The 20,352-nt window shown below is 37.4% G+C and overlaps 2 protein-coding genes across 7 annotated transcripts in view; both read left to right on the top strand.

The window, feature by feature from the left end:
- CRY1 (cryptochrome circadian regulator 1) overlaps nucleotides 1–12,311 on the top strand; it is a 96,414-nt gene extending 84,103 nt beyond the window's left edge. Inside the window, exons 4-13 of one of the 4 annotated variants that reach the window (XM_070789661.1) lie at nucleotides 1,872–2,056; nucleotides 2,356–2,444; nucleotides 2,972–3,112; nucleotides 3,203–3,514; nucleotides 4,678–4,829; nucleotides 5,064–5,266; nucleotides 5,370–5,465; nucleotides 9,867–9,938; nucleotides 10,017–10,120; nucleotides 11,768–12,311. In XM_070789661.1, coding sequence (XP_070645762.1) covers nucleotides 1,872–2,056; nucleotides 2,356–2,444; nucleotides 2,972–3,112; nucleotides 3,203–3,514; nucleotides 4,678–4,829; nucleotides 5,064–5,266; nucleotides 5,370–5,465; nucleotides 9,867–9,938; nucleotides 10,017–10,120 — 1,354 coding nt within the window. In that variant the 3' untranslated portion in view covers nucleotides 11,768–12,311. Of the gene's footprint in view, nucleotides 1–1,871; nucleotides 2,057–2,355; nucleotides 2,445–2,971; nucleotides 3,113–3,202; nucleotides 3,515–4,677; nucleotides 4,830–5,063; nucleotides 5,267–5,369; nucleotides 5,466–9,866; nucleotides 9,939–10,016; nucleotides 11,716–11,767 lie in introns of those variants that run through there. The other 3 variants (XM_070789663.1, XM_070789660.1, XM_070789662.1) reach the window with 3 other exon arrangements.
- A 1,516-nt stretch (nucleotides 12,312–13,827) lies between these two features.
- MTERF2 (mitochondrial transcription termination factor 2) lies at nucleotides 13,828–19,589 on the top strand. Of its 3 annotated transcripts, none has more exons than XM_019961243.2 (3): nucleotides 13,833–14,317; nucleotides 16,245–16,341; nucleotides 18,369–19,589. In XM_019961243.2, exon 3 carries the CDS (start codon nucleotides 18,427–18,429, stop codon nucleotides 19,582–19,584), a length of 1,158 nt encoding a protein of 385 aa, XP_019816802.1. In that variant the 5' UTR covers nucleotides 13,833–14,317; nucleotides 16,245–16,341; nucleotides 18,369–18,426; the 3' UTR covers nucleotides 19,585–19,589. The 3 variants fall into 3 exon arrangements, with proteins under 3 accessions (XP_070645765.1, XP_019816802.1, XP_019816803.1); XM_019961244.2 differs by having other exon boundaries at nucleotides 16,222–16,341; XM_070789664.1 differs by lacking the exon at nucleotides 16,245–16,341 and having other exon boundaries at nucleotides 13,828–14,317.
- Nucleotides 19,590–20,352: the final 763 nt, after the last annotated feature.

The following is a 20,352-nucleotide window of genomic DNA, read 5'->3' as shown; positions in this document are numbered from 1 at the left end:
GTCTGAATTTTGAGTTCATATGAAAATTGTATTAATATTATGTAGTCCTCTGAACAATGGTATGATATCTTATTTCTCAAAGTATATTTCATGAAATATCAGTCTTTTGTGATGCTTTGTCCAACAGAGATTCTGTGGTCAAGGTTAAATTTAGGAAGTTTTATTAATACATGCTGTAAGATTTGAGGATTCATAAGATTTTTTAACACTAACCTTTGGCATACTGTCACCCTTACAAGTGCTGAAATCTCATAATTTATGTACCTTTTATTTTACTTTTTTAAGTTGTTTTCACATTTTATCAAAATAATAAAGCTGATTCTGTAATATGACAGACTATTTTATTCCACTTTTCCAGTTGTACAAAAAATTGTGGTTTGATTCAGGCAGGAGTCTTAACTTCCTATTAAGCCAGAAGTCATATATCCTTTGATAATAAACTTGCCTGCTTGTTTACCATATTTCTTAACCTTAGAGAGCTGATAGCAAGGAGGCAAAACAAGATAAGGGCAGTTGCTTAAAGTGAGAAGCTCAGTATAAAATTATGTATAAAATTGGATTGTTTGTTAGACTGAATGTGAATATTTACTATATAAATCCGTCATATAAAAATGTAGCATATAGAGAATATCTTTTCTAAGATTTTTATTTTGCTTCTGTTATATAATTAGTAATGTCCTCAGTAGTATCATTGTAGATCATTATAGTGGACAGATTTCATTATGATCCTAGGTATAAACTCAAAGAATTACCTCAAAGCAAAATTTCTAAAAGCAGAGCATAGTTTTTATTGGTGGTTACTTTCCATACGTATAATTGATTCACCATTATATGTGATATAGAGAAAACTTTATTCTATTTGGATTAAGAAAATCTCGATTTGCTACTTATTAGTTATGTGACCTTGACTAGTTTATTAAATTCTCTTGAGGCTTCAGTTTCTGATCCATAAAATGATAGAGTATAATTTTACCAATAATTTTTTATGAAGCCTAAATGCTAGAATGCAAATGGCTATAGTGAAAAAGAATAATTGGTTATTCCCAAATTGTATCTAATTTGGCAATAAATACCATTGGCAAGGCTCTTTGTTTTAGTATTACTTAACTGAGGAATTAGTGATCAGAATTAAATATAAAATATATACGTAAGATACATATGTTAACATTTAACAAAAACATGCACAATAGAAAATACCAAGTAATTATCACTATAGTAATATAGAATCCTAATTAATAAAACTTGCTGATTACTCCTTGATATAATATTGGCCTGGTTTAGTTTTTATTGATGATTACAAAGTTCTCTGAGCTGTGTTGCAAAATATTTTTACATTTCCATATATATTATTTTTTTGTTTTTGCCTTTAGGCTTATTAGCCACTTGTTTTTTCCACTTATAGATGCTTAATTTTCTTTGTCATAAAAGTTTTGATATTTGCATGCTGTATATTTTGACATCTAGCAGATGTTTATAAAATGAAGAGAATGATTTTTAGATTTGTTAATTGTTTTAACAAGTTTCTTGGTCCTATAAGAAGATAATTCTCCTTGAAGTCTTAAGTGCAAATGGCTATGGTGAGAAAGAATAATGGGTTATTCCCAAATTGTATCTAATTCAGATTACCCATTGGCAAGGTTCTTTCCTTATAGTATTACTTAATTGAGAAATTAGTGATTAGAATTAAATATAAAAGATATATGTAAGATACATATATTGACATTTAACAAAAACATGTACAATAGAAAATAGAAGTGATTTTTCATTTTACTATCTTCATTTAATTTTCTTATTTTAAGACTTTTAAAAGTTTATCAAGTTATATTGTCCTTTTAAAAATACTAATAGCATTTTACTAACTTTTATAATAGGATCATAGAACTAAATGGTGGTCAGCCACCTCTTACCTATAAAAGATTCCAGACTCTCATCAGCAAAATGGAACCACTAGAAATACCAGTAGAGACAATTACTTCAGAAGTGATAGAAAAGTGCACAACTCCTCTGTCTGATGACCATGATGAGAAATACGGAGTCCCGTCCCTGGAAGAACTAGGTAGGTGTAAACAATAATACATATGGAGCTTAAGAGTTAATAAACCATTCAGAAAAATCCCACTTCTAATTTGACATGTATTTTGCACTAAAAGAAAAAGAAAGTCTTAAATGAAAAAGTGATTAATCTGTGTATTATTTATGTATGCTATTAATTAATGGTCTATCTGTTATCACCTTAAGATAAATGTCTCAAAGGACAGTGACCATGTTATATATCATCTCTCTGTGAGGACCTATCCAGGGCGTCATTTCATTTTTATGCTGTCAGATTTTTTTCCATTTCCTTTTTTTTTTTAGGTTTTGATACAGATGGCTTACCCTCTGCAGTGTGGCCAGGTGGAGAAACTGAAGCACTTACACGTTTGGAAAGGCATTTGGAAAGAAAAGTATGATAATACAGATGATGTTTATATTGTCAAATTGTCATTTAAAAAATAATTTCACTTTTTTAAAAACAATAAAATAGGCTGTTGAAAAAGGAGGATTAAGAGAAATAATTAAAATAGCACAAATATAATTGAAAATTGATAACTGTCTTCATTTAAATACCCTTCTTCCTCCTCTTCCAATTATTTACTGTTTAGCTACTATCAGTACTACCCCTCTGTGCTTTCTGTGTAAGCTGGTATCTGATGACTTTAAAGCTAGGATAGAGTTCTTCTGTTTCACATTATCTCAGTGTCAGAAAGACAGGTTGAAGGTGCTCTCAACCTTGTGTTAGGAATTTGCCACATGAGGATGACTAAAACAAAAGAATGCTCACTTTTATCTTGTTTTTTATTAAATCTGTCATTTGTGGCTGAAAAAATGAGATTTTATTCCCCAAGGACTATGTAACGTTCTTGAAAAGCTCAATTTCAGTCTTTTAAAATTGGAAAGGCAGTTAGCATAACTTTCTCTGTGTTTTTTTCAGGCTTGGGTGGCAAACTTTGAAAGACCTCGAATGAATGCAAATTCCCTGCTCGCTAGCCCTACTGGACTCAGTCCTTATCTCCGATTTGGTTGTTTGTCATGTCGACTCTTTTATTTCAAACTGACAGATCTCTACAAAAAGGTATTATCTAGAACTGGAGCTTATTTTTAAAAAATACTTTTTACAAAAAAAAAAATCGCTGATAATACTTCTTTGCTTTTTTAATCTTAGGTGAAGAAGAACAGTTCCCCTCCCCTTTCCCTTTATGGGCAACTATTATGGCGTGAATTTTTCTATACAGCAGCAACAAATAATCCACGCTTTGACAAAATGGAAGGAAACCCCATTTGTGTTCAGATTCCATGGGATAAGAATCCTGAGGCTTTAGCAAAATGGGCAGAAGGACGGACGGGCTTTCCATGGATTGATGCCATCATGACACAGCTTCGTCAGGAGGGCTGGATTCATCATTTAGCCAGACATGCAGTTGCTTGTTTCCTGACACGAGGTGACCTGTGGATTAGTTGGGAAGAAGGAATGAAAGTAAGTGTTCTTCCAACTAATGTAGCATGGCTTTATTTTGAAGAACTCTATACCTTTTATATATATATATATATATATATATATATATATATATATCCTAAAAGTTGTCTATTATATAGATTCGTTTATAGTCTTATTTCTGTTTTTCAATAGAAAAGCATTTATTTCTTAACTATAGAGGCAACTTTTGGGCATAATCAGATTGGATTAACCTGAAGTCAGTTAACCTGAAGTCATTTCAGTGGCTAAATCAGCCTACCCATCAAGGGAACTCTAAAATTTAATACTCTGGGCTTAGCAGATTGATGTATATTTATAGGTGATCATTTCTGTCACGTAGAAGATTCACCAAAGAGTCTTAGAAATAGCAATCTTTATTTTATAAATTTAAAAATATAAATCATTTTGCCTCACTTCAACACCATAGCTTTTTAGTCTTATTATGTAATGTGATGCATACTACATTTTGTGACATCATCTTATGGGTATATATAAGAGGACTTAAATACGTTTTACCTTCCTATCTATATCATAAATTTCCCCTTTCCATGTTTTCTGATCCCATGTTTTTTTACATCTCTATTTCCTAGCACCAAGTCGTACATGAGGTAGATGCATAGCACACACTTAATGAATTTATAAAAATAATTTAATTCTGTTTCCCTTTTGGATCAAGGAATCCCAAATTTAAATTCCATAACTCTAATTAAATTTTAAAGGTCATTTGTATTTGATTGTTCCCATTATGTAGACCAATGTACCAAGCTTCCAAGTGTTTTTTTTGGTGGTTTATTTGGTAGTATTTTGCTTTCTTGAAAGTGTTTACTACTTTTTTTTTTCCTTTTTTAAAAAATCTTCCAATATCCTAACTTACCCTTTTAAATCAATGACTTGAATAACTTTTCTCTCCCCTTTCCAATAACACTGCCAAGCTTACAATGGTAAATTCTATTCAGAAATTTGTATAGTACTAATATGTTTCTTTCCCTGAAATAACTCATTATAGGATAGAACATAGACAAGGAAACTAACTTTGGAATGTTTAGTTTTATAGTTCAGTCCTAGATTTTCTTTACATTGACTTTTGATCTACAGAGACCTGGAAAATGCTTGCTTTGAGAAATATCTGTGTGCAAACTAATTGATTACCGTTACTTCTGAAGGTATTTGAAGAATTACTGCTTGATGCAGATTGGAGCATAAATGCTGGAAGTTGGATGTGGCTGTCTTGTAGTTCCTTTTTCCAGCAATTCTTTCACTGCTATTGCCCTGTTGGTTTTGGTAGGAGAACAGATCCCAATGGAGACTATATCAGGTAAATCAAGGATGATTATTATTCAGTTTGGAATAGCTAATCCAGGAAGAGCTTGTCATGCTTAAACAACACTTAAGGTATTCCCCACTCCTGATGGGCAGCAGAGATGAGGAAAAGGGTAATAAATCATTTAAATGGTATTGATTTGATTTGGGTCATTCATAGCTAATAAATAGTGTGTTATAATTTGCTTACAGTTCATTTATTAATAATTTTTCTTCCTTTTCCTAAAAGGCGTTATTTGCCTGTCCTAAGAGGCTTCCCTGCAAAATATATCTATGATCCCTGGAATGCACCAGAAGGTATTCAAAAGGTAGCCAAATGTTTGATAGGAGTTAATTATCCTAAACCAATGGTGAACCATGCTGAGGCAAGCCGTTTGAATATTGAGAGGATGAAACAGATCTATCAGCAGCTTTCACGATACAGAGGACTCGGTATGTCTTAAATGCCTTTGATTTGTTTCTTTAGCAGCTGTTTATGTCCCCATCCTTGAATTTCATCTTGATGATAACTTAATAGGAAATTTTTTCCCTTTAGGTCTTCTTGCTTCAGTGCCATCTAATCCTAATGGGAATGGAGGCCTCATGGGATATTCTCCGGGAGAAAATATCCCAGGTTGTAGCAGCAATGCAAGTAAGTAAAAAGGAAATTTCTATACTTAGTAACATAAAGAGATGAATAATAAAATATATTGTTTATTGTACCTCACTATAATATGTTTTTAAAATTCTATCTAAAATTTGTGTAATAGGTTCCTTGTATATATGCGTACATGTACACACATACACACCCCCTTACTCCATTAGTGACATTTTAGAGCTGGAAATGGCAACTCACTCCAGTGTTCTTGCCTTGAAATCGTATGGACAGAGGAGTCTAGGGGGCTATAGTCCATGGGGTTGCAAAAGGGTCAGACATGACTTAGCGACTGAAAAACAATGGAGATGGAAAATATTGTTACATATAGTGGAATTTGGGTCAAAGATCTTGCAAACTGAATGAGGATAGCAATATTAAGGAAAATGAAACTCAGATGTTATATTTTCAGAATGCCCATGTTTTATTCTCTTTAAGTATATATTAACTATAAGATAATTAATTAAGAAGATCAGAGGCCCTGTGAATGTGGCCAAAGATTTATCATATACATGCATAGCGATGCTGGTCTTTTTGCACATGAGTTTTTCCTTACAAAGCCTGGTCTATAGTGGTATTCTTTGTGATATATATGTATAGTTATTTGCCACACATATATTCTTAATACATGTGAAGAAGTCAGAATGTATTGGACATTTGAATCATCTCAATTTTCAAATGTTCTAACCAAAAATCAGTTCAGTCACTCAGTCATGTCCGACTCTTTGCAACCCCGTGGACTGCAGCATGACAGGCTTCCCTGTCTATCACCAACTCCCGGAGCTTACTCAAACTCATGTCCATTGAGTCGGTGATGCCATCCAACCATCTCATCCTTTGTTGTCCCCTTTTCCTCCTGCCTTCAATCATTCCCAGCATCAGGGTCTCTTCAAATTAGTCCATTCATCATATCAAGTGGCCAAAGTATTGGAGTTTCAGCTTCAGCATCAGTCCTTCCAGTGAATATTCCTTCCAGTGAATATTCAGGGCTGATTTCCTTCAGGATGGACTGGTTGGATCTCCTTGCAGTCCAAGGGACTCTCAAGAGTCTTCCCCAACATCACAGTTCAAAAGCATCAATTCTTCGGCGCTCAGCCTTCTTCACAGTCCAACTCTCACATCCATACATGACCACTGGAAAAACCATAGCCTTGACTAGACAGACCTTTGTTGCAAAGTAATGTTTCTGCTTTTTAATATGCTGTCTAGGTTCATCATAGTTTTTCTTCCAAAGAGCAAGCATCTTTTAATTTCATGGCTGCAGTCACCATCTGCAGTGATTTTGGAGCCCCCCAAAATAAAGCCTCTCACTTTCCATTGTTTCCCCATCTATTTGCCATGAAGTGATGGGACCAGATGCCATGATCTTAGTTTTCTGAATGTTGAGTTTTAAGCCAACTTTTTCAGTCTCCTCTTTCACTTTCATCAAGAGGCTCTTTATTTCTTCTTCTCTTTCTGCCATAAAGTGTGGTATCACTGCATATCTGAAGTTATTGATATTTCTCCCAGCAACTTGATTCTAGCTTGTGCTTCATTCAGTCTAGCATTTCTCATGATATGCAGAGTACATAAGTTAAATAAGCAGGTGACAATATATAGCCTTGATGTACTCCTTTCCTGATTTGGAACCAGTCTGTTGTTCCATGTCCAGTTTAAATCTGCATACAGATTTCTCAGGAGGCAGGTCAGGTGGTCTGGTATTCCCATCTCTTTCAGAGTTTTCCACAGTTTGTTGTGATCCACACAGTCAAAGGCTTTGGCATAGTCAGTAAAGCAGAAGTAAGATGTTTGTCTGGAATTCTCTTGCTTTTTCTGTGATTCAACGGATGTTGGCAATTTGATCTCTGGTTCCTCTGCCTTTTATAAAACCAGCTTGAACATCTGGAAGTTCACGGTTCACATACTGTTGAAGCCTGGCTTGGAGAATTTTGAGCATTACTTTGCTAGTGTGTGAGATGAGTTCAATTGTGCAGTAATTTGAGCATTCTTTGGCATTGCCTTTCTTTGGGATTGGAATTAAAACAGACCTTTTCCAGTCCTGTAGCCACTGCTGAGTTTTCCAGATTTGCTGGCATATTGAATGCAGCACGTTATAACAGCAACATCTTTTAGGATTTGAAATAGCTTAATTGGAATTCCATCACCTCCACTAGCTTTGTTCATAGTGTTGCTTCCTAAGGCCCACTTGACTTCACATTGCAGGATGTCTGACTCTAGGTGAGTGAGCACATCATCGTGGTTATCTGGGTCATGAAGATCTTTTTTGTAGAGTTCTTCTGTGTATTCCTGCCACCTCTTCCTATTATCTTCTGCTTCTGTTAGGTCCATACCATTTCTGTCCTTTATTGTGCCCATCTTTGCATGAAATGTTCCCTTGGAATCTCTAATTTTCTTGAAGAGATCTCTAGTCTTTCCCATTCTGTTGTTTCCCTCTATTTCTTTGCATTGATCACTGAGGAAGCCTTTCTTATCTCTTCTTGCTATTCTTTGGAACTCTGCAGTCAGATGAGTATATTTTTCCTTTTCTCCTTTGCCCTTTTCTTCTCTTCTTTTCTCAGCTATTTGTAAGGCCTCCTCAGACAACCATTTTGCCTTTTTGCATCTTTTTCTTGGGGATGGTCTTGATCCCTGCCTCCCGTACAATATCACGAACCTCCGTCCATAGTTCTTCAGGCACTCTGTCTATCAGATCTAATTCCTTGAATCTATTTGTCACTTCCACTGTTTAATCATAAGGGATTTGATTTAGGTCATACCTGAATGGTCTAGTGGTTTCCCCTAGAAATTAGAAATTTCTTCAATTTCAATCTGAATTTGGCAATAGGAGTTCATGATCTGAGTCACAGTCAGCTCCCGGTCTTTTTTTTTTTTTTTTAATGTCAGATACTCAAAATTTGATATTAAGAATAAAATCTTTTAACAAATTGAACTCCTCTGAGTTCAGAAATATTTTGCATATTTTTGAGAGCATCAACACTTAGCTTAGGGTAACAGGAATGAAAGCACTCATCTCTTACTGCCTACTTTTGTGTATGAGGAGATTTTTGTCACATGCTCACAATATCCTGGAGAAATCCCCTGGTGGTGGGATTCTCATTCTGTGATTGGAGAAATAAGCCTAGAAGAGTTAGGTAACTTAACCGAGATCCCACAGTTAGTAAGTAGCTGAGCTAAGACTCAGATCCAAGTCTAACTTGTCCTAAAGTTCATACTCTTTTCTGTATCACTGGACCTCCCCTGTAAATGTAATGCCATGTGTAGTGTTTATAAAACAAAAGATTTTATTATGTGTTTGGCCTACATTCAAATTATTGCTGTTGATGGTAGTGTACTTCAGAAATGTTCTTTCTCAAAGTCTCCTACGATTTAAAATAAACTTTAACAAGGAATCATTTCAAAAGTTCTGTCACATTTCTTACGCAGTTCACAGACTGCCTTTTTTCTCCACACTTGAGTTTTAGGGACAGAAGTTCTGTGAAACACTGAGATAACAGGCAGGCAGCAGAGGGGTAGAAAGCAACACACTCCAGTTACCTAACTAATGGGGGATGATGGCACATACTCTTTCTTAGTTCAAATCTGTATTCATTATTTGAAGTTATCTGCAAAACTAATCATGTTAGCAAGTTAAATTGGAATGATTTAGCTTCACAAATTTATACACACGATGTTTTATGGTAGGATTAATAAATTTGAAAGTAGTCTAATTATGTAAATATTTGCCTATAACACACTTTGTAGCTAGGTACTGTGAGGCTTTCAAAAAACAGAAGACATAAAAGCCACATTGAGCTTGGAGTCTAAATGGGGGTGTGGAAAGAGAAAAAAATAAATGCAGTAAGTGATAAATTGTTAAGATCCTGCCTCCCCATGCAATAGGAAAAAAGGGAGAAGAACACTGAGAGTTAAAGGAACTAGGAAACTTTGCTTGGAAGGTGGTGGGGTGGGTAGCACCTTCGTCTGTGTCTCCTCCTTGTGTGAACTGTTTAGCTGTCATCTGACAGACATTTATTCTCTTATCTCCAAGGACGTATGTTTTAGATTGGTGCTGAGAAAGAAGGAGGTGAAGAAAGCATGTATATCTTACTGATGCCCTATGTTTTGCCTTCATGATCAAGTGTCTAATCATTGTCATCCAGTAAAGAAATGTTTTTTACAAAATGACTATCAGTGATTTTTCCTTTGAATAGTTAACATTTCTGTGTCCCTAAATTTAAGGACAAGTTAAGTTTTCCTGATTTGGGCATATGATTTTTGGTTCTTAGGAAACATTGTGGATTAATTCTAAAAAAAATAATATAAATACTAAAAATTAGATTTGTAATCTTAATACATACAACTTGGAATTTACTTAAGTGATTTTACTGTCTTTTAAAACTGTCTTTTAAATACTAACAGGTTGTACTCAAGGGAGTGGTATTTTACATTATGCTCATGGAGACAGTCAGCAAACTCATCTATTAAAGCAAGGTAAGAATGAAGCATTCAAGCATATTGTGCTTTTCACCTTTCCTATCTTAAACATACTTTTTTTTTTTTAATGTGTAGGAAGAAGCTCCACAGGCGCTGGTCTTGGCAGTGGGAAACGTCCTAGTCAGGAAGAGGACACGCAGAGTATTGGTCCTAAAGTCCAGCGACAAAGCACTAATTAGGTAAATATTTTAGAGCTTTATGTCTTGCTTAAGCCAGAGTATGTAATCAACATAAATTAAGATAATTTCCGAAATGGAGCTTATCTCTATTTTCAAACCAGAGAATCTGGGGCATACAGTTTTAAAAAATATTTATTTGACTGCTCTGGGTCTTAGTTGCAGCATGTGGGATCTTGAGTTGTGGCATGCTAACTCTTAGCTGTGGCTGTGGGATTTAGATCCCTGGCCAAGGGTCAAACCTGGGCTTCCTCCATTGGGAGTGCAGAGTCTTAACCACTGGTCCACGAGGGAAGTCCCAGGCATAAATTTTTCAATGATTGTTACAAAATCAATTCTGGGACAAGAGAAGTACACCTGTACTAGGCACAGTGCTATACTGTTTTATGTCCTCTGAACTGATGATCTTCAGATCTGAAAAGCTTATGGTGTTCTGCTCAGATTTTTTCTCAGAAAAAGCCAACCTTTTCATTTCCTTCCTATGTGACCATGAGTCTAAAACAATTAAAGTGACTTTTAACTTATAGTGATATTAATAATATCCCTTTGTGAACTTTTCCTCATATCTTAAGTGTTTATAAATTTATCTATTGTGATAGATCTGAAATCTAAATTATTTCCAGTCTGATAGGTAGCTTTTTTTTTTTTCAATGTTGGTCCTTTTTGAAAATGTCAAAAAGCCATGCCTATATTCAATTCAATTGGTTTGGGAATACTGTTTTATGATTTAAATTTATATGAAAAGATTTCATACAATGCATTTGCCAGTTAAGACTTTTGTTTCTTCAGTTATCTTGAACTGTTCACATTTTTAAAGTCATTGGTTTTTTAATGTGAACCTAATTAGTCTGTAAATTTCTTGACGATTAGTAAACACTCATCAGATTTTTATCATTCCTTGCAATCAAGCTTTACGCAGTTTTTTTTTTTCCTTACATCACAGAAAACATTCAGAAGGAATACTGTTGCAGCTGAAATTGGTGGGGAGTTCAATACTTTTTCAGTTAAATTATTTTAAAATATTCCTCATTGATGGAAAGCAGTTACATATTGAAATGCATTATTTCTAATAACATTTCCATGGTTTTTAACTTTTTAAATGAATTTGACATAGGACAAATGGTAATTTGTATATAAAGAACTTGGTAAAAGAATTTGCTTAATGTAAATATAAATAGTCACAATTAGTATAGACCCATCAATATATTTTTGATAATTTTTCATGTATGGTAAAAATTAAAGTGGCTAACTGATATTCTGATACAAAAAATCAAAGTTTTGAGAGTCAGTGTGGGAAAATAGGTTTCTAGACTTTCTTAAAAGACTTTGTTAAAATTTTAAGACAGAATTTTTCTTGACATCATTGTTTGGTCTAACTTTACACTCTTTGATAATAATGTTTTAAAAAATGTGCATAATCAAAATTAGCAGTTATAGCCTCTGTTAACGTAGATAATATATGTTTTAAAACTTCATGTATGCCTGTTTTGACCCAAAGTTGTGGAAGTATCATATGTTAAGTTCTTTTTGTTCTCCCTTTCTTTGTTCAATTACAGCTAAAGTGTGACTATGTTATTAAAGTATATGCATATATGGAATCTTGTGTACTTGATTTTTTTTTCTTTTAAAAAATTTTTTTGCTTGTTTTAGGTAAGGAGGAGAGCTTTGGTATGTGAGATGTGATCACAAACTAGAAACAGAGTCTGTAAACTACATGTTACCATTCTGAAAGAAGAAACAGCTACTATAATTTAGTAAAATACTTTTCAAAATTATTCTAAGTAAGAGTACTATCTTCTAAATACTTGGTACTTTTAAAAATAAACATATCTATAAGAAAGATTTAAAACCAAAGAGATTTTTTTTCAAGTAATTGGGCTTACAACTGTGAATTAGTCAGTATGGTGTAACAGTTAAGAGTGTGGGCTCTGGATTCGAATGCCTGGTTCTGCCATTTATCGGCTGTGAGATCTTGGACAGTTATTAACCTTTTGTGCCTTCTTTTTTCTCATCTATAAAATGAAGATGAGAATAGTATTTGCTTCATCAGTTCATTGAATTCAGTCACTCAGTTGTGTCCGACTCTTTGTGACCCCATGGACTGCAACATGCCAGGCTTCCCTGTCCATGACCAACTCTAGTGCCTGGCATGTGGTAAAGATGGTCGATAAATGTTAGCTATAGGGTGGTCATGCTGTGTAGCCCCCTGAATTGTGCAGCGTAGAGTCTGCATAACTGCATGTTGCAACTCTGGTTAGCTGCCAATTATTGTTATCATAACTATTATTAATCTGGTAATTCCATTTTGCTATTCAGGTGTTTGTCTGATTGTATGGTCCTAGAAGTGAATTATTTAAATACTTAGGGTGGAAAAAACTTTGGGTGGCATTTATTTAAGACAACTGGCATAGCTAAATTGGTCAGTTTCAAGTGTTGGTTACAATGTGCAGGGTTGTGTTGTCATTCCTCATACAATTTTGTGGAGCCCTGGTACTAGCTGCCAGCTCCTTAATGCACATTCCTGCTCCCTCCCTCCTGACCAGTGACTGTGGCATGCAGTTCTAAGGCCCGACTTCACATTCTGTAACTTCCTTCTCTTTTCTGTGGTGGTAGTTTAGTTGGTAAGTTGTGTCTGACTCTTGCAACCCCATGGACTGTAACCTGCCAGGCTCCTTTGTCCATGGGATTTCCCAGGCAAGAATCCTGGAGTGGGTTGCCATTTCCTTCTCCAGGGGATCTTCCTGACCTAGGTATCAGACCCAGATGTAGGTGACACACTTCAGTTAGTCTGGACCCCAGATCCTAGTATTTCAGGAAAGAGTGCAGTAAAGCCACAAATAATGTGGGTTTTGTGTGGGGGTAACTCAGAGGGAGAAGAGTTACTGGACAAACACTCCCCTACCTCATATATCCTGGAGATCAAAGTTGATCTAGAAACAAGGAGTAAGGATTCTTGCTGCTACTCTGTGGAATTAAAGTACAACTTGTCACCCTCTCAACAAAGGCTGTTGAGCACAAACTAGGTAATAAGGCTAGACTCAAAGATTTGGTTAGCATTTCCCAAGTCCCTGTCATGTGCCAAGCATTGTTGATAGGAAAATTAATTCATCAGTATCCACAGTGAGTTCACTCCACAAGGAGACAGGGCAATCTAGAAGAATTACAGTCCTTTGTGTTAAGGCTGTTTTTAGAAGTATGCACAGTATACTATGAAATACAAAGTGAGGGGCCTAGCGCCCGGGTAAATCACAGCTTTCCTGTTCCCAGCTCCACACCCAGCATAGGACAGCTAGCCCAGTTTTGGCACCTTGTCCTTTACATTTAACTCTATTATAGTTGCAGTTAATAGTGTCAGTGGTGGTTAATATCTTTGTCCTCCACCAGAATGTGAACTCCATATTCCCCCTTGTCTGGTGCACTTCTGTGTTGTCATTGCTGCTACAAATGCTTGACACTTAATAGGCATGCCATAAATATGTGTATGGATAAATATGAGAGTAAATGGGACAGACGTTGAGCCTGGCTTTAGGGAGAGATTTGTTTATGAGATTGGAATCACCGGTAATAATCAGAATATAAACCACCAAGCAGTTTATCTGAAAAGGCTAGTATTTGGGTTAAAGTGTCAGGAGGCAGTTTAATTCTTTCAAGTTCTTTAATTCTTCTTTAAAGAAGAATCAGGCACTGTAGCTGACTGCTGGGTTGGCAGGGGACGGGGGACAGGAAGGCTAGATAGGTTCCGAAGAAGTTTCGGGATTTTTTTAAACTAAATTTCTTTTGTAAATTAGTTCTTTATCTGTAGGCTTATTTGGGGAATTCTGAATGGCTACAGCTTAAACATATAGCGGTTTCTGAGTTATTTCTACCTTTTTTTCTTCTCACGGGCTGTGACATTCCCCAAGGGACAAAAAGACAAACTCCAAGTTCTCTAAACTACACAGAGGGCAAAGGCGTGAGAATGCCAGCGACAATAGTTGCTGGCCAAAGCTAAAAAGCCGGTCGGGGTGAACTCCGCCACCCTGCCCCTCCGCGCTGCGTCAGAGGGGTCACGTAGCCTCTGCCTCGCGTCCTGATTGGCTGCGTTGGGGGCTCTGGGCGTGTCTGCGGGTTCACAGGTGGCCGGGTCAGCGCTGTTGTGGGGAATTGGCCGGCGGCTGGAGACCTGGAACTCGTGCCGTGTACAGAGCGGACACTTGACAGGTGAGTCGTCCCGGTCCTGCACACCTGTGGGTGCTCGCCGCTGCAGTCTGGAGTTGGGAGCTGCCCACCATGAAGACAGACTCCCCGTCAGCTGCCTCAGCTCCGCCTGGCTGGCCAGGGTGCTGGTGGACGCCGGGGCGCAGCCGGCCGGAAATTTTTCTTAGCGCGTGCCCCACATGACGGATGTGTGGTTTTCGGTCTCTCCCCAACACCGTCTTCCTTGGGCCCTCGTTTTTTCTTTTTTACAAACTGGGGTTAATTTCAAACTGAGCAGATCATATGTGTTGTCACAGTCGAGCTTAATTACTAGTGTTCGTCGAGTGGGCCGTTATTATGAAAATTGTGCATATTACAGAAGTGGGTTTCACGCCCCCCAAAATGCTTAAGAAAAATGAAGCATCAGAAAAATAGCCCACGTTGTGATTTAACAAATATTTACCTGGATTATTACTATGGGCAGAGCACGGGGCCAGGAGCAGGCTCGAGCTAAGCTTTTGGGTTTGAATGCGGGATCTGGTCTCTTTTTAGCTGAGCGACCTTGGGGTACTTTACTTTCACCTGTTAACTCATCTTTAATATAGGTTGTTGTGATGACTTAATGAGTTTCTGAATACTCTGATTCATGGTGTTAATCTTCACAATCACCCAGTTTGTAACCTTGACAAACACTGAATGTTGCCACTTTCCTGATGCTCAAACTGAGGCACAGAAAAGTGACTTCCCCAAGTCATAACACAACTAATGATCCAGAACTAGGCCGAGGCAGCCCACAGCTTTACCCACTACTTTAAGTTGTAGTGCACTTGGTTTGTTGCTGCTTTTCCATTGACAGATACTTTGTTTATCTGTGGACCAAGTTCTTTGCTGGGTACAGGGGATAAAGTAGAACTGCACTCAGACCCTGTCTGCCAGATGTTTGTAATCTGGTGCAGGTTATTCATAGTTAGACTGCAGGGTGCTCACAAATCCTGCTAAAGTTGTTTGCAAAATGTTGTGAGTATAGGTCCTTTTTTTTTTTTTGGAAAGAGAGCCTCTGACTCACACCATATTCTCTGATGGGTCTGTGATCCGAAGATATGAAGAATGTTTTAGCAGAAGAGCTAGTGCCTAGCGTAATGTCTGTCACAGAGAATGAGCTAAACAAACAAACCCCAAAAAACTGGTTGAAAGAATGAAGAACTTACAGGAGTATAAGTGCCACAGTAGGGTCAAGAGCAGCGTGTTGGGGAAGAGCACACACGAAAGTCATCTGCCCAGGCATGCATCCTAGAGTCAGCAGTGCCAGTCAGGCGAAAGGTAGAGAAGCATTTTATCATAGGAACAGGGCAGTAAACCATCCCTGTCCTCATGGAGAGTGAGACAGAAATCACACATGAACAGCTGCAGCTATGACAAGTGGCATTCCCTGGTGGCTCAGATGGTAAAGAATCAGCCTGCAATGCAGAGACCTGGATTCATTCCCTGGGTTGGGAAGATCCCCTGGAGGAGGGCATGGCAACTCACTCCAGTATTCTTGCCTAGAGAATCCCCATGGACAGAGGAGCCTGGCAGGCTACAGTCCATGGGGTTGCAAAGAGTTGGACATAGCTGAGCAACTAAGCACACAGAGAAACAGTCCACGGTGCCAAGACAGCCTATCTGGCACCTCATCTATTCACGAAGGGCAGAAAACCTTCCCTGAGAAAGTGACACTTAGACAGGAGGATTGTGGGCATGGGGAACAGCTCTCAGTCTTTAGAGACCCTGTGATGGGAACAGGTAGAGCGCCAAGGGCTGAAAGGGGGTTGGTACAGTTAAGTGTAGGCAGTGGGGGACAGGAGATTTTGGTGATGACAGAGCCTAAGACACAGAGGCCTTAAAGGCCACGGTAAAGTAGACATTTACTTTATGTCTCTATCCTAAAGTGTGATTGAGAAGTTTATTGCAGGGAAGTGACAAGATTACATTTTGAGAAGCTGGAATGAAGTTTCCGTGGATTAACAAGCCCTGGATAAGGACAGGATCTCTGAGGAGAAACTCTTAAGGTAAGAAGAGGAGCGCCTAGAACCAAGCCTTGAAGATGAGCCTGCAGAGAAGACAGATAAAGGGTGGTCAGAAACAGAGGAAGGAAGGAGGACCAGGGGAGTGGGAAGTCTTGAAAGTCAGGTATGAGTTATTTCCCAAAGAAAGTGGTCACCTGTGCTGAAAGCTGCAGATGCCAAAAGAGGAACTAAAACTACTCATTGGCTTTAATCACATGAAAGTTGTCTTTATTGGAAGTTATGTAAATGGGAAGAGAGGAAATGAAGAGAAAGGCTGTACAAGAATTAACTGAGGGGAAGAGAAAAATAATTTTAGCTGGAGGGGCAGTGAGAGAAGGAGCCATTGAGGTGAAGGATGGGAACCTGAGAGAGGAGGATTCAACTGAAGAGTGAATACATGAGAAAGAAGGGCTCTAGAGATCTCAGGCTAGAGAGGCTGGGATGAGCACAAGACCAGGAATTATCTGGAAGATGAAAGGTGTGACTCTAGGGAAAGGGAAACAGCAGAAGGTTTATGTTTGGTGTGGTGAACTGCACTCCTTTTTTTGTACTAGTTAGACACAAGGGTATTGGGTTGAGAGTGAAAGAGAGAATGGGTGTCGGGGGAAGCTGAGGTCTGAGCTGAGATTTGACATCCTTGTGAGGGGTGTGAAAGAATGAGCTGACCAGAGATTGTTTTAGGATGGTCTAGCAGAGGGAGCCAAGTATGAAGCAAAGGCCGGAAATTAGCCACTTGGCTCCTTTGGGGAATTGCAAAAATAGTAGGGGAGTGCCACCTACTATTTTTGCTAGGTGGCACTAGTGATAAACTCACCTGCCAGTGCAGGAGATGTAAGAGACACGGGTTCCATCTCTTGAGTGGGGAAGATCCCCTGGAGGAGGGCATGGCAACCCACTCCAGTATTCTTGCCTGGAAAATCCCATGGACAGAGGAGCCTGGCGGGCTACAGTCCATAGGGTCACAAAGAGTCAATACGACTAAAGTAACTTAGCACGCACGCACAAGGATGCAGGCTAGCTAGAAACAGAAGCTACATTTAATATGACATAACGAAGGAAACATCACAAATCATGGGGAAGGAAAGGATTGTTTAAAAATGGTGCTTAGATATAGCTAAACTATTGATAAAGTCTATTTACATCCTCAGCTCACAACCAGAAATTTCAAATGAATTAAAGGAGCTGGCTTTTAAGATTCAAACAGTAATATAGAAGGAAATAGGAATGAATTTTTATCTTCTCATCTGATGCATAAAAGCAGTAGGAATCCTAAAGGAAAGGAATACTTCCCTGACTCTTTGACCAATTAAAATTAACTGATTTGTCCTAACACATGCTGTACTATGCTAAGTGAAATAAGCCATGGTCACCATGACAGTCCACAGCTAATATGATTTCCGATGACTTCACCGGGCAGTCACATGGTATTCCTTGTTTTACCTGGCTGAGACTTAATTCTGGATTTATAAAAAAAGATTGTCACAAATTCTCATAAAATAGTATTATATTTATTAACTCATTTTTAAACAAAACAAAATCAGTGGCTTATTTTGGATAATAGCTATTCAGCAAAAAATACAATATAAAATTAAAATTGACTCTCCCCCTCAAAAAGTATTTGCTTTACCTAGACATCAACTTTAAAATATAAAAAACATTAAAAAAAAAAAAAATGAGTGTGTGTATAAATGTACATGCCCTAGACAGAAACAGAGTTGTAAGAAACGAAATTTTTGTCAAAATAACATTTGAGGTCTGTGAATCTTTGAACTCCCTGTGGTTTTGCTACTGATCTGTTAAATGGAAATAACTACTTCACAAGTTGTTGCAAAGCTCAAAGAGGGTATTTATTAAGTTTAAGATGGGAAGCAGTATATGACAGTTACTTCATCAATTATTTAAACAGTTCTATTTAATACTCCACATGAGTAGTTTACCTGTATGATCTGTCCATTTTATTTCCGTGCTTAGTATTTGTAGCTCAGGTTTGTGTTTGTATTCTAAGAGAACCTGTATTTTCTTTCTTACAGGTATGATTTGTACATTTGGAGTCTCAGGACGGTGGCAATTAGCCAGTGGATTGCAGCCATGTTGTCGAAGTTGCTGATGAGATCCCAGCCCTGCAGACTCTGTTCTTTCCGAAAAAGGCTATCAGCTCCAAAATACAGACCTTTTCTAGCATTCTTCACCTGTACAACTGATAGTCAGTCAAAGAAAGAAAATAAAAAGACAGTAGAAAAGCTCTTTAAATTGTCAGTTGACATCAGGAAAATTCGAAGATTAAAAGGCTGGGTACTTCTGGAGGATGAAACCTATGTTGAAGAAATTGCAAATATTTTACAACAGCTGGGTGCCAGTGAGACTGCTGTAGCCAGTATCTTGGAACGCTGCCCAGAAGCAATTATCTGCAGTCCAACTGCTGTTAACACCCAAAGAGAACTCTGGCAGTTGGTCTGTAAAAACGAGGAAAAGTTAGTCAAGTTAATAGAACAGTTTCCAGAATCTTTCTTTACTGTTAAAGACCAGGAAAACCGGAAGCTGAATATTCAGTTCTTTCAAGAGTTGGGACTCAAAAATGTGGTCATTAGCAGATTTTTGACTACTGCATCTAATATTTTTCATAATCCTATTGAGAAGAATAAGCAAGTGATAAAGATTCTCCAAGAGAGTTATCTAAATTTAGGTGGGTCCGAGGCCAACATGAAAGTTTGGCTTCTAAAATTGTTAAGCCAAAACCCATTTATTTTGTTAAATTCTTCTGCAGCTATAAAGGAAACACTAGAATTTTTCCAGAAGCAGGGTTTCACAAACTTTGAAATTCTCCAGCTTCTCTCCAAACTCAAAGGATTTCTTTTTCAGCTTTGCCCAAGAAGTATACAGAACAGTATGTCTTTCTCTAAAAATGCTTTTAAATGTACTGATCATGACCTGAAGCAATTGGTTTTGAAATGTCCTGCCCTTTTGTATTACTCTGTTCCAGTTTTGGAGGAGAGAATTCAGGGATTATTGAAAGAAGGAATTTCCATAGCTCAGATAAGAGAGACACCAATGGTTCTTGAATTAACACCACAAATAGTACAATACAGGATAAGGAAACTGAATTCCTTAGGCTATGGAATAAAGGATGGACATCTAGCAAATATAAATGGAACAAAAAAAGAATTTGAGGCTAACTTTGGTAAAATTCAGGCCAAAAAAGGAAGGCCATTATTTAACCCTGTGGCACCATTAAATGTTGAAGAGTAACTTGCTTACTGATGTTGCTTCTTTTTACCAGTGCAGAGTGAAACCAAGTAGCAAAAACTTAAGTGATTCAGGAATATTGTGGGTACCAGTAATTTTAAGAACCTGTGTAGCTTCTGAGTTGTGTTTAAATTATCTCTTAAGTACATGATCTCTGACTCAGCTGCTATACTTGAAAATATAAATTGCATTTAATAAAGTTTGTAATTTTTCCTTGAGCTATTTAAAACAAAAACAAAAACTACTATTAAATGGTACAAGTGTGATATTTTGTAAGTGAATAGTTTTAGAAACTGAAAAGTGCACTCCTTTCATTCAAATTATGGATACATTTTTATTGATATAGCACATTTCATCTGGGATGCAGACCCAGTCTTCTTTCTTACCACCAGCTCTGAAACATCACTCCACTATGGTCTGAATCCTGTAGTTAGTGTTTGGGGAAACATTACCAAATTTCTAAAACGTTTTGGTGTAGGAGGTTGATTTTATCTCCAGGTTGGAATAGGTATCTTTGAGAACCAAGTATTACCCATCATAAGGAATAGTTAGAACTTATTTATATGGTCAGTTTGTTTAAAATTGACGGTTTTATTTCATAAAACACTTCTGTGTGCGTGTTGAGGAATCAAGCTTAGAGGAATCAAGCTTAGAGAACCATCCAGCTGCTAAGTGCCAGAGCCCAGATTTACTGAGATCTCTCTTCTGTTCAAACCTTGTGAACAGAAAAAGGATTGCTTATGAGTTGGCATAAGAAAAAGTTACCCCTAC

The sequence above is a fragment of the Bos indicus genome, chromosome 5 (genome assembly GCF_029378745.1).
Source record: "Bos indicus isolate NIAB-ARS_2022 breed Sahiwal x Tharparkar chromosome 5, NIAB-ARS_B.indTharparkar_mat_pri_1.0, whole genome shotgun sequence".
NCBI classification, from domain to species: domain Eukaryota; kingdom Metazoa; phylum Chordata; class Mammalia; order Artiodactyla; family Bovidae; genus Bos; species Bos indicus.
The sequence above is the reverse complement of the archived record's forward strand: the minus strand, read 5'-3'. Positions and strand labels throughout refer to the sequence as shown.